Below are 14,223 nucleotides of genomic sequence, written 5' to 3' on the forward strand. Positions count from 1 at the left end.
CACACGATGGTTTTGGAAGATCCAAGTTTTATCACGTATAAATCACTCCCTCTAAAAAAATTGGGTTTCCTTCAATTTTTTCCAAAATGTCTCTGCAAATGTGCTTTTGTTTTTCCTTTTGATGAGGAGTAAGAGGCTTTGGGACAACTTTTGACACTCTTGTAATGATCAAATTTTCATACAAAATTTTGACAAACTGTCAATTTATCAATGGAGACCATTTCTGCTATCTTTCTTATCCGGAGTCATCGATTATTTATCATTTCAAACAATTTTTCAATTTGTTGAATGTTATCAGAAGTTTTTGATGTATGTGGGGAACCAAAATGTTAATTCTCTTGGACATCCTCTCTGCCCTCACTAAATCTTTTGTGACATTCAAACACATGTGCACATGATATGCAGTGTCCCCCATATAACTCAGTTAATTAACCAAAAGATTTGGCTTTGTTTTTTTCAATTGCTCCAAAAATTAAAAATTAATGCGTTACTTTTATGCGAGTAATTTTCTAACTCTTTAGCAAAAACATGTGCACTTCACTTATTGGAAACTTACAGCAGTTGTGCATGAATACTCAGCCTTTAATATATAACACTCAGTGTGACTGAGAACCACGTGGTTTTATCCTCCATGAGTGCAGTCTCATTATCTAATAGCCATACCTCAATGCAAAGGGGTAGTTGTGTTTTGACGTACGTAGATTTTTCAGTGCAACAGTTCAACACATTGTAGCTTTGGTGTATAAAAAGGTGGATAGTGATGTGAGGTAATAGGCAAATGGAAAAAAATGGAGGAAATCAGTTTTCACAAAGCTTATCAAGATTTAATAGTCATTACAAAGTAAAAGCATAAAACAAACACAATGTAGATGCACTCAAAAACCACAAACCTTTTTCAGTTTCCTGAATACCTTGTTTCTTTGTCAAACATACAGAATGAGAAAAGTCACAGACAAAAATTTGAAGTCAAAAGAAATGCACTGGAAAAACTCTTGCCCTCATATCTGGTAACAGCTCTTACAAACATCAGCAGGTTTAGCAAAAAGAAAGTTTTGCTAGAAAAAACAGCTTGCCATGACACCAGTAGTGAGCAACAGTCAACATTTTTAATAATGCAAAGCCCTTCAAAAAAATCATATAAACTTCTGCAAAATTAGGCAAAAGCAGCTTGCAACACTAATGATTTCGCTCATTAAAAAAAAAAAAAAAAAAATGAAAAGGTGAAAACTGTTTTTATGTCCACTGCAGCTCAAAATCAGCTTTCACTGACAGCTGAAATGAACACATAGTCCACTTAATGTGCAGCACTGCTTAACTAAACATTGGGTCGGATAACAGTACTGAGCTGTCATCATTTGACTGTCAAACAAAGCATTATGTTTCATCATCTTTTACATTAGAATTAAAAGCCATTGACAGCTGAACTGATGGCTGTGAGTGCTTTATTTTATTTTATTTTAAAGGCTGCGTTAACAGATCATGCATGCACACAGGGTTTTATTCTGAACAATTAAAAGGCTTAACACACGATGATACTTCAATAAATTATCAGTTGAAGACCTGTGAAAAAGAAAAGAGAATTTTGTCTCTCAGTTTGGTTTTGTAAACTAAAAGTAAAAGGCCTTGTCTGTGCACCTGCTAGAACTGAACCTTATCCAGCATGATGAGTGCTGCAGACTGAGTGGGTGTTTAGCATTCAGCTTGTCACACACAAACATACACACTCGCACAAACACACTTACAAACCTGCTCTGTTTTGCTGCTTTGCTTAAAACCAGTCATTTATTCATGAAGTACTTACTGAAATGAGACAGTCTGTACCTTTAAAGTTTGTTTCATAAAGCTTGAAAATGTACAACTTAGCATTTTATTACATGTTGCTTTCCTTACTTTACTTTTTAAAAACTCCTTTAGTATTGCCTTACAAAAATCAACAGACAAACATTAGATATGTACAAGATATCATACATAAACAGCAGTGAAAATCAAATAAAGTGGCCCTGTGTGGGAGACAGGGCCGTATGCACTTTATACTCAAAATGCAAATCAGCTTCAAACCTTCATGTTTGTTGGACTATGAAGTGCATGGTTAAAAGAAGCCAAAACTTAGACCCATGGGCTCTTAAATTTGAGCACTGGTGTCCAACATGAGTCCAGTCTAAGGAGGCTCTGGAGAGTGATTGGGTGAAAATGCAGCACCCGGCCCTGTTTCCACCTGGTATTAATGTGAACTAGGATCTGATCTCCCACACTAATTCTTCATTCCAAGCTTGGAAATGTTTCTGTAAGCTTTAAAAGGGCCCTCTGTGGGAAAATACAAGAAATGTTGCACACGTAAGGGTTGATTAAGTGAGGGGCAAAGGCTTCATTTTTCAATTAAGGATGATCTGCACAGAGTCGAGGAAAGTGGGTAACACAAGCAGACGCTGACGAAGATTTGACCCAGATTTGAGCAGTTCAAGTGGTGGATGATAATGCAGCATAAAGAGGAGACAAATATCTCAGGAGGAAGACAGTTGTGCAAAACTGGGATCTTTCTCGTTGTCCTTCAAATCTGTCATCAGTATAACGTGGGCTAGAGAAGTCAAGAAATAGTACAACTTATAAGCTGCAAAAGTGCCCTGTCTGTGGTACATAAACCATGTTGAAGTGTTCTCTAAAATATCCTATTAGGAGATTAAACATGATGAAGTGCCCCTCAAGTGGGTATTAAGTTATATAGTGCCCCGTTGAGTGCTCTACCAGTGGGCAATGATTTATGTAGAACCCTCTAGGGTAGGGGTGTCCAAACCTTTTCCAATGAGGGATACATATAGAAATTAATAAGGATGTTGGGGCCACTCCACAAAGTGAGGTATATGAAAGTTTGTAAACCAATATAATGTAGATGAGGATATGCTTAGTGATTGAGTATGCCTAACTGGCTAGTTCAGTCTGGCCCACTTTGTCAAAAAACACATGATTTGTGGCTAAAAATATTTCTTTATTAGCAGTTATTGGTTAGCACTTATTGCTATTATTTATGTTTGGGGGTTAGTAAAAACCCCAGAGCAGAGCAGGCATCAATGACAACTGAATGACATTGATTAAGTCAGGAGCAGAATGAAGGAGGAGCTTGGGTGGAGGAGGGTTGCAAAAGCAGCTTTCAGAAAGAACGGCAAGAGCAGTTTAAATAAAGCAGCACGAGAGCAATTAGCCAAGAGTGTGCTTAGAGGAAATCAGCTGGCTGTCAGCTGATGAGGACTTGCGTGATATCAGCTGGTCTCAAATATAGCAAGGCTTGACTCCATGGCCTGCCTGAACTAAGCTTGACTTAATAGGTGACAAAGCAAATAGACAATCTTTTCCAGGTTTTTGCAGATGCCAATCAGATTTCAGGGGGTCCTGTCTGGACCTAGCTACCACTGGCTCTGCCTCTGGAATACTGTTGGTACTGCTTTTTGCTGTTTACCATGTACAGTGTCTCAGTTTAGTTGCAAAAAAACACATCAATAAGTTCTTCTTTTCAAGATCTTTGTTTACAGAGTTAGCGTGGTAGCACCGTCTTGTGCTGACACTATGAAGTGCTTTACAGTAAAGCACAAGCCTCATGTTCAAATGTCAGCTGTATTTCATTTTATTCCCAGAATTTGCTAGAGGTCAATCAAAATTGGACTGAAGGCAACATTTGGCCCACGGGAAGTAATTTGGACACCCCCTGCTCTAGGGTGTCCTACCAGTAAATAAAATGTGACAAGGTGTCATCAAAGGGTGCATTTCCAGTGGGCAATCTATAATAAAGAGCCCTCCAAGGTGCCCTACCAGTAGGCAGTATGTTATAAAGTGTCCTACACACTGCCCTGTGGGGTTCTCCCTCAGTGAACAAAATGTGATAAAGTGTCCTATAGGTTGGCTTCCAGTGGACAAAAGGGAAAAGAATATGAATCTACAGGTGATCTCAAAAACTACAAGATTATGGAAAAGTTATTTTTTCTGTAATTTATTTAAAGAAATTTAAATTTGATTTTTTTCTCTTTTTATAGATTAGGTTCACATAAAGGGAAATATTTCAAAACTTTTTTGTTTTCATCTTGATGATTATGGCGTACAATTTTTGGAAAATCAAAAATACCAGAGTTTCAAAATGGTACAATATTGCACAAGAGCAATCAAAAAGAGGATTTATGGGGTGGAGTGGTTACATTGTCACATGTAAGTGGTCTGTCAGGTTCAAGTCTGGCCTGTGGCTCCTTTCCTACAAGTCATTCCCCTTTTACTCATCCTTGAAAAAGGAAAAGGGGAGAGCTCTCCAAAACCTTCATTTTGTCTTTTTTTTTTTTCTTTTTTAACCAGTCAAAGGTGGTCTTTCTGGTGTTCTTCAGATCATTGTCCTGCTGCATAACCCGAGTGTGCTTCAGCTTAAGGTCACAAACTGATGGCAGGATATTTTCCTGCAGGATTTTCTGGTAGAGCAGAATTCATGGTCCCATCATTTATTACAAGTCATCCAGGTCCTGAAGCAGTCAGCCCCAGACCATCACACTACCACCACTGTTTGACTGTTGGTATGACTTTTTATGAAATGCTGTGTTAGCTTTACACCAGGTGCAACGAGACACACACCTTCCAAAATGTTCAGCTTTTGTTTTGTCAGTCTACAGAATATTTTCCCAAAAGTCTTGGGGGTCATCAAGACGGTTTTTGGCAAATGTGACACAAGCCTTTGTGTTCTTTTTTTGTCTGTAGTGGTTTTCACCTGGATACCATTTTTGCCCAGTGTCTTTCTTATTGTTGTGTCATGAGCACTGACCTTAACTGAGGCCAGTGAGGTCTGCAGTTCTTTAGATGTTGTTCTGGGTTCTTTTGTGACCTCCTGGATGAGTCGTCGATGTGCTCTTGGAGTAATTTTGGTAGGCTGGCCTAGCGAAATTGAGCTCAGCTGTCAAAACAATTTGGTCAGTCAATTCATAATTTAACAGTTTAATGGTTTGTATGGTTTGTACAATGTATGGTTGTTAAAATGTGCACTGCACATCAAGATATGCCTTGTTACACCATTGGAGACAGCTGAATTAGACAAATACATGCCGAAATGTTTGTTTTTGCAGCTCACTGCTACTAATTAAAGCAATGTACTGTTGCCAGTCAAAAACTTTGTGTAACTGTTATAGCATATAGTTAAATCAAGGCGCATGTAAAGGTGTCTTTAGTTGTTGTATAGCTGTAGTATTCACACATAGATGCACAAATTCCCAGAACACACCAAGACTTCCGTCATGGCACACCAGTATGCCTTGTCACGCCATTCGGGAACCACGGTTTTAGGTTGACATTTTTCTATTATAAATCCTTTTTCTTTCATTGTCTAATATTTTCATGAGGTGTAAGCCATAATCGTTGAGATTAAAACATAAAAAGTCTTAAAACATTTCACTTAATTGAATAAAGAATGATGGGAAGTTTAATTTTTTTTATTTAAAATTTCAAAGGAAGAAAGAACTTTTCACAAATCTTTGAGTTGCAGCTGAAGTCATAAAAGGTTATTTGAGACAAATTTAGAGAAATGTAAGCCAACCCAAGCTCTGCTACCCAGAGCTGACCAGATAACCCAGGATGTATCTTAATACCAGATGTAAACATGACCTCTGATAAAAGGCCTGTATTCAGGTTACCCTGTGAATGTAGGGAGGTCATTTTCCCATCAAGGCTATCACTCCACTTGCTCTGGCTCAGCGTCCATGCACGTCTCCCATGGGTTCCTGGGCATCTGGGGCATGGAGAGGATCAAGAGGGCAAAGCCGGTGAGGAAGAGGAGCACAAAGCCGGCGCAGGCACAAGCGAAGGACCAGGCATAGTAGTACTCGATCCAGATAGTGTCCTCGCTCTCTATCATTCGTTTGACTGACTGACGCATTACCTCCAGTGAGATAAAGGCACAGAGACCTGGAGGGAGAGGCAAGAGAAAACAGGAGCTGTGGTAACTGCACGTCCTTTCTGTAATTGCTGCAAGCAAATCAATCTATTCTTAATTTACTTGACTCACCTGCAAATGCAAAGAACATGCCAGCAGGTTTGAGGAGGTAGTCTCTCCCTTTTCCTTTACCAGTACATGATCCAAGCAAACACAGAGAGCCCAGGATCATGAAGGCCAGACTGAAGATGGAGATGGCTGCAGCTGAGATGTTGTACTCTACAAAGAAGAGGAACGAGACTGTTAACATGATCGTTTTTCCTTTATAATCAGATGACCTGTAATTTCCTATTTGGCTCTCATTTTGAGGTTCATGTCTATCTGTTCAACTTCCCGTTCAAAGAGATCCTCATCTGGCCTGAATTACAACCACCATTAAACAGGAGTGTATGTCTAAGATCTGACCATTGACAAACACAGAACATTAATTTACACTGGATCATGATCAGTAAGTATGCCTGAAGGTTAAAATAATTACTCTAATCCAGTACTGTGCCTCGTGTATAATTGTGTACGGATGCATGGCTAAAGGCAGAGACAAGACCTTGCCCAGTGCTTCAAAAAAATAAGAATTACAATTGATATGATTGGTAAGAAAGCATTTAAATGAGAAATTCACATTATAATGCACCAGTAGTTTCTGCATCACCTCTTTTTCAGTTGACAAAAGTTGTTCAGGGACAGGATTTATAATATAGATGCCACTGTCATTAGATTTTACAACTCATCTCTAGAATCCAGTGGGTGACATCACTGAGACTCCATCCATATAGTATACAGTCTATGGCCCTAACAACTAAACAGTCTTAATACTGGATGTATAAATACATGACTTTAGAATTTTCTCCAGCTACTGTGTCTGTGTTGTAGGAAGAGCAGCTGGCTTGTTTTTTCACAGCAGAGAGGTGGATGGATGGGATGGAGGGCCTTTGATCTGCCTCCTGTTCGCCTGTTTGCCATGCCCAGAGGAGGGGCCCTCCTTTGGGGGACATAGCCTTCATCTCCTGCTGGCAGGGGGAATGGGTTGCACCCTTAACGGTCTGTGCTCTCTGAGATACTGCATGTCTTTGGAGCTCGTTTCCAAGCTGGCTTGGCCTAAAACGTTAAAGTTTTACAAAACCAAGAGCCAGGTAGACATGAAACAATGTCTTTGTTTCAGTTGTACAGGACTTTCTTTATTGCACAGCTTAAAGGATTTCTCAGTTCACAGGAGTAAGAAGTTGACATAGAAGAAGTATCAAACCTGTCTTTGGGGTTAAAAAGGCTTCTTTTAGTTCAAAAGCATTTAATTTTGAAGTCCCAGTATTACAGAATATATATAGAGGTAATAAAAGATATAAAGAAAGGCCCAGTTCCATACTTCCAGTTCACCTTAAATATTCTCAACTTACAGTATTTCTATAACACTTCATTTATCCTAATACTGGAGAATGCCCGATGGCAGAAAAGAGGTTTACTGTGTGGATGTGTATGCCTGTGGTGACATGCTTTACATCCTCTGTGTGCATTCAACCTTATGCAACATTATGGTATAGCCAAATGACTCAGTCAAGAGTGAAAAACACAGCAGGGAGCTCAGGTCAGTTCTGCAATCATTCCAGCTAACTTGTACTGTGTCTCTTAGGGGCTAGCCATCAGCTCTGGGATGCTCTGTTTGTGTGTAAGATGTTGGGGGAGGGTCACCCATGAATGCTTGCATTAGCATGTCAGGGTTTAGGGTGTGGGGGTGTGAAGGACATCATGCGAAAGCGTATTCATGTTTACACCCCAATAATTGAGAGTGACAGGGCTCCACATGTGCTCTGCTCGCTAAGGCACAGAACATGGGAGGGCTGTCATACAGCATGCACTGGCTGTGCTCAATACAGTTGTAGCTGTAACAGGGTCACTGAAAGAGGGTGGAGGGACTAGAGGAACAGGAATTGTTTATCACTGTATGTGGTGGACATGTCTTATACTGCTCATAAGGCTTAGATCCCCTGCTGGCAGCCCCTTAAAAAGTGGAGACCCTAATTAGACCCTTTAAATAAATATTCATTTTAAAAATATCTTTTGCTTCAGAACAATGTTTTTATAGATGATAGATACAAAGCTGGCATTTATGTCTTTACCAGTTTCACCATTTGATGTCTTTTTTTTTTTTTTAATTCAATACTTGTTACAGCTTTTATGTCTATTCTGCTCCTCTCTGTATTTTATGTCTTGATTTGGTTCTTCTTGCCTCTATAGCTTAACTTAAATGTGTCATTTTACTCTGAAAAATTCACAGACAGCTCAGAGGACAAGTCAAAAGCACCTTGAAACCAGAAACGTTCCTTTTTACAGTCTCCTTGTTTCCTGTGTAATCTATTACACACTCTTTTTTCTGTGGCTAACTTCATGTGATAATCTTGGATTTTGCTGAAGTTCTGTTTTTTTTTTCCAAAATGAAAGCAGGTCTGTATCCAAACAAAAAGTCAATTACCTTTAGTTGAAGTTGATAGAACAATAACAGTTTTAAATGCAAATTTTAAATGGAATTTCAAAATGTGAAATAAAGGGTAGATTTATCCTGTTTAGAATTAGGCTAGTACAGAAATCCTTTGATTAATCATTATTATAGATTTTAGTTGTTTTCTTCTTCTTATTATCATTATCATCATTATTATAACCGTTTTCAAAAGCAATAGTCACAGTTGTAGAAGTGGTCATAGAAGGGTGCTGGCAGTAATGATAGTAATATTACTAGCAATAACAGTAGTAGAAGTATTTTTCGACATACATATGTTTAAATAAAATAGCATTTGTAAGTGCTTTTAATTGTAAATGTGTACTTTTAAATGTCTTTGCCTGACAGTTGCAATAACCCATTAAATAATGTGTTATGATTGTTATTTTTATTTAAGTTATAATCGAATAAAGCCAACTACTAGGCTCATTAATATTATAAAAACACTAATCTAGAGAAATAACTTTAAGTGATGACGTCTAAACAACGCAGGTGACAATGATTTGTGTGACTTGATTGGCAGGTGCGCTTCAGTGAGTGACTGACTTCCCGTCTGGAACAAAGTCAACAAAGACCACTCTACCTGTCATAGTTTCCCAGTTTCTTCCAGTAAGATACGCGTCCGTACTTGCGACCATTTTGAAGCTAACAAGCCCACTGCTGACCATGTTTAGGTCTAGGGAAAAATACCGTGTCATAGAAACACAGTCGGATAATTCCAGCAGTTAAAATACCAGCCAATTTGAGAACATTCTCTACCGCCATAACTGGAGGATAAAAAGGACGATATGAAGATGAAGAAGAGGACGGAGCAGCATTAGCGGCTACTGTAAGTTGGCCTCATGAGCTTCAAGTTACAGCCGAAGTATTTATCATTTGTTCCACGTGCTTTATTCATATCACAGCTGTGAGCCCTATGGTGCTTTACCTGAACATTATTCTTTAACAATGGTACAGTCGATTTGGCTCACAGCTAAAGAGCTTGTTTAATACTTAGATGTTGATACGCTTTGCATTAGATATAGGTTGCTTGGTTGTAGTTTGCATACTAGAATAAATGCCTAATGCACGGGATAAATGTTGCTTTCAAACATTAAATTCTACAGCCAGGGTTATTGAATCCCATTTTGTGTACTTTATTGTTAGTGGTTGCCACTAAACATATCTCTATCAAAGACACCTTGGCCCTCCATAAACACAATATAGACATACAGGTGCATCTCAAAGAATTAGAATATCATGCAGCCTAAAAGTCGATTTTTTTCCCTGTGAATTACTTCAGAAAGTGAAACTTACGTATATTCTAGATATATCACAGGCAAAGTAAAACATTTTAAGACTTTCTAACTGTTAGTTTTGATGATTACTGCTTACAGATCCCTAAATCAAAAATCCACTGTCTCAAAGTATTAGGAAAGTTATAAAACACCAGCCCAAAAAAGAAAAAGATTTCTAAAACAGAAATGTTGACCTGCTGGAAAATTATGCACATTTATACTCTCAGTAATTGGTTTGGGCTCCTATTACATAAATTGCTAGATCGATGTGACACAGCATGGAGCCAATCAGTCCGTGGCACTGCTGGGGTGTTATGAAGCCCAGGTTGCTCAGTGGACAAACAGCAGCAGAGGACATGGCGCCCCAATCCATCACTGACTGTTGAAACTAAAGATTCGCTCTCCAGAATTTTGGACCTTGATTTCAGAATTAAATGCCAAATTTGCTTTCATCTGAAAACAGGATTTTGGAGCACTAATGTTGTCTGTGGTTCAGGAGTGGCTCGACACGAGTAGGAGCAAGACTCTTGTAGCCCATTTCCTGGACCAGCCTGTGTGGTGACTCCACAGACTCCAGCCTCAGTGCACCCCTTGTGAAACTCCTCTGAGTTTTTGAATCTGCTTGTTCAACGGTCCTCTGAAGGTTACGCTCATCTATGTTGCTTGTGCACCATTTCTTTCACACTTTCCCCTTCCAGTCAACTTTATATGAATATGCTTTGATACAGCCTCTTAGAACAACCTTCAGCAGTGAAGGGGATGGCATGATTGTCTTCAACTGTCAGTCTTCCCCATGATGGTGGTTATGTGAACTGAACCAGAGTGAGAGAATAAAGGCTCAGGAAGCCTTTGCAAATTGGACTTGTCTACAATAGTCTGTTATTGTAAGAAAGGGAATTTTTGATTTTCATGAGTTTTAAGCCGCAATCATCAAGATTAAAACAAAAGAAGTCTTGAAATATTTCACTTTGTATGAGTAAGTGTCTAGAATATTTGGAATTGTCATCTTTTAAATTAGGCAAAATTAACTGAAAAAAATTAACTTTGTCATGATATTCTAGTTTATTGAGATGTACCTGTATGTATAGGACAATGAAATTCCTTTGCAGTGTGGACTGTGCTATGGCAAATGGACAACATGATGAATGATGATGGAAAACATCTGCAAACTAAAATAAATCTCAGTTTTTGTTATTTTATACATGCATCCCATTAGATTTTGTAGAAGTGACCACAATAAGGGAACTTATACCAGAAACCTACCTTTTTGTGTTTTATATTCAAATATCTCAGCATCCTGGCCTGGTGTGAAATGTCTGAAGTATGTGCAGTTTTCCTCTGTGGAAAAAAACAAAGACAGAAAATCCAATTTAGTTCAAAAGGTTAATATGCTTGTTTTTTTTTCTTAGGGGGAAGCAATAAACAAAAACATTTTCATTCTATAATTTCATTGAGTTGTCATGTCTGATTTAAATCAGAACAGTTGCTTTTAAACACTTTAATGTTATATCATTAATGGTAATTACAAGTGAAATGTTCTCTTTCTGCTTTTCAAACTCTAATTCTGCCCCTCTGCTTTCAACTACTAACCATTCTGAAACAAATGATTCAGTGTTAATAACCTTAAACCAAACCAGTCAGCTGAAATGTTAAATACAATGCTTCTTAGAGCCAACAAATGCTTACAAGAAGAAAGCCAAATTTGGTTCCTAGTTATGATCTGACATGATTTCAGGAACTGAGTAGTCACTTAATAATTTACCTTCATATGGATTTACTTGTACTGCTTTGTACTGCATGACCAAAATAGAAAGAATAGAATAGAAAATACTTTACTCATGACTAAATACAATGTAATTCAGTTAGCAATGCATTCAAACAGTAAGCACATTTAGACAACTGTAAAAATATTATTAAAACACAACATATGATAACATCAGAAGAGATCTACATGACAAATATGCTGCAAGTTGATCATAAATACTGAGGGTTAAATCATTGCCAGGATGTATTATATTAACCTAGCACAAAAAGCAAGGAAATTTGTTTTTGGTAGATTATTTCTTTGTAATAATAGCCTAATGCTTCTTGGCAAGAAATACTGTTGGAAAACCGGTTGTTTTCTCTTTAAAATGATGCCACATTTGTAGAAAGCATACATTTCTGGGATGTGCAGCAGAGCAGGGTATGGGAAAACTCTTTACTTTGTTACTTTATTGGTGCAGTAATCAACATAGTGTTCTCTGCATCTTCTGCTGAAGGGAAAATCTGGGCTCATGGCTTAACATAACAACCCTCATGTTCATGTTCCAGTGCATGTGTTGCAGACACCAGTGCAAAGGGGCCTGACAGCGAAGGGCAATCAGACCTCCTGGCAACCCTATGAGACCAGAGATATGCTGCAGTCTGTTCCGGATTGTCTTGGCAGAGAGCTGTCACCCTGCAAACCCTGACTGCAAATCTGTAGATGGCAGCCTATAGTTCCTAAGTACTGACAGGGTGAGGAAACAGTCTTCTTGCTCTGTCATCTTCTTGGGACGCCCGCTTTGCCGCCTGTCTCTGACATCCCCCAACATATGGAACTTGGCCATAGGTTTGAAGATGGTACTAGGGCACACTCCAAATAATGCCATAACCTGATATAGCAGAACACCAGCTTGATGTTGCCCTATTCCATGGGCCCTATCCAGATCAGTCAAATGGGACATGCCGATTCTTGGGGCAGACACCCGCCCCCCCACTGTAGCAGGGCCCATGCTCACAGGTGCTGACAATCAGGTACCTGGTCGTCAGCTCCAGAAGCCCAAACGCAAGAGCAAAATAACATGTTTGGCATTGCCAGAGAAGATTTTGCAAATTTTTCATGGGCGCAACCTACATACTCAGCTCTGCTGCTCATTCCACAAATGCATCTTCCTTAAAAATGTAGCCCCTTTTAAAAGGGAAATACAAACAGGCTTTCCAGCAGTATAAGATTTATTGCCAAGAGCCATTGCTACAACAAATAAATAATCTTTCAAACACACATTTCCGTACTCTGTGTGTTAAGTTTAATATTTTAAGTGTCACATAGAGTAAGACAAAAAATATTTAATATCAGCAGAGAAAAATTATTTGTGTTAAGTTAATATAGTCAGTGCCTCTATTAGAACGTATCAAAGTTGCACATATTTTTATTTACAGGCTAAAAATCACAAATTTTGCTGTGTAGAATGTGATTTAATTCTTTACTGAGACACTTCTGTTAAAGCTTTACCTCACATGCTTCTGTACCTTCAGCTGTACTTCACCTGCTGTGATACTATGAGAATATGATACTTCTTTTACACTTTAAAGCCCCCAAAGGCCCCTCACATTGTTTCTCTAAAAGCCTTTCACAGATTGACACCACCAAGGGGTTAATATTGCCTCTAAAACGGTTGCATGATGCCGTGCAGAGCCTGGTCTGCTTTTTGTCAATTGCCCGTCAAAGTAAAAATGGATACAGCAGACTTCACATTCAATTTTTGTCGAGCAGACGAGGTGTTAAACCTTAGGGATTTACACAAATGAAGCCAGACCGCTTTGTGTGATCACAGGGCACTTTGGTGGAGGAAATATTCTTTCATGCCATGCCAAGTATTAAAAACTCAAACAAAACAGACTTGGTGTACAGTCAAATCATGATTACATTTGACGTATCTAATAGCACATACTTCCACATGGGTATTAATAATGCACACGTTAAAGTACATGACATGAAGTGCATACTTAACATGTGAGGCTTTCTGTAACATGTTTTAAAATATACCTATGTTCAGATGATCATGTACAGAGTTTGAGAATGAGTGTGCCATTTAATCTCGTGCAAAGTTACACGCACATTGCTGATCTTGGTTATGCCATGAGCATGAGGTCTCCTCACTGGCATGTTTCCTAATCCCCCTTCCATACAGTCTCACTAGGAGACATCGGTGCAATGCTTTCATGTGAGAATATGTATAACTGCATGCTATCATATCACAGTTAGACGCCTGTAACATGCTGTGTTGGTAGAACATTTTTTATGTACCCTGAAAATAAGCATAAAGGCAGGACAGGTTGCTCTTAAAGGAAACAGCATTTTTATATTTTAGACACAAAAACTATATCTGAATCAGACTGTGAGGTCTAAATGTTTACTAAATCCTCATTTGAAACTACATGCTTTTAAAGCTGTACGCCTTATTTTGTTGACCCACATGGAACAAAATTTTTTATAAAGAATGGGCACAGGTACTGTCTATCAAAATGAAACCTTACTACAGATCTTTTTCTTCCTCGCAACTAGCTTCACTTTTTCAGACAGAGATTGGCAACTCGTACTCCCGAGCAACAGAATGTGCTAGCAAAGTCCAGTCTGTACTAATATATATCCTTTATTTTTAAGTGTGAAGAAATATGCTGGACAACATGGACAGTCATGGACGAGAGTATTGGCACCCCTGGAATTTTTCCAGAAAATACACCATTTCTCCCAGAAATGATTG

At 38.6% G+C, this 14,223-nt stretch overlaps 1 protein-coding gene across 1 annotated transcript in view; it reads right to left on the bottom strand.

The window, feature by feature from the left end:
- Nucleotides 1-802: 802 nt before the first annotated feature.
- LOC121507943 (voltage-dependent calcium channel gamma-1 subunit-like) overlaps nucleotides 803-14,223 on the bottom strand; it is a 30,240-nt gene continuing 16,819 nt past the window's right edge. Inside the window, exons 2-5 of the mRNA XM_041784352.1 lie at nucleotides 10,979-11,053; nucleotides 6,023-6,169; nucleotides 5,652-5,922; nucleotides 803-2,575 (exon numbers count right to left, since the gene is read on the bottom strand). Coding sequence (XP_041640286.1) covers nucleotides 5,690-5,922; nucleotides 6,023-6,169; nucleotides 10,979-11,053 — 455 coding nt within the window. The 3' untranslated portion in view covers nucleotides 803-2,575; nucleotides 5,652-5,689. The remainder of the gene's footprint in view (nucleotides 2,576-5,651; nucleotides 5,923-6,022; nucleotides 6,170-10,978; nucleotides 11,054-14,223) is intronic.

The sequence above is a fragment of the Cheilinus undulatus genome, linkage group 4 (genome assembly GCF_018320785.1).
Source record: "Cheilinus undulatus linkage group 4, ASM1832078v1, whole genome shotgun sequence".
Taxonomy (NCBI): domain Eukaryota; kingdom Metazoa; phylum Chordata; class Actinopteri; order Labriformes; family Labridae; genus Cheilinus; species Cheilinus undulatus.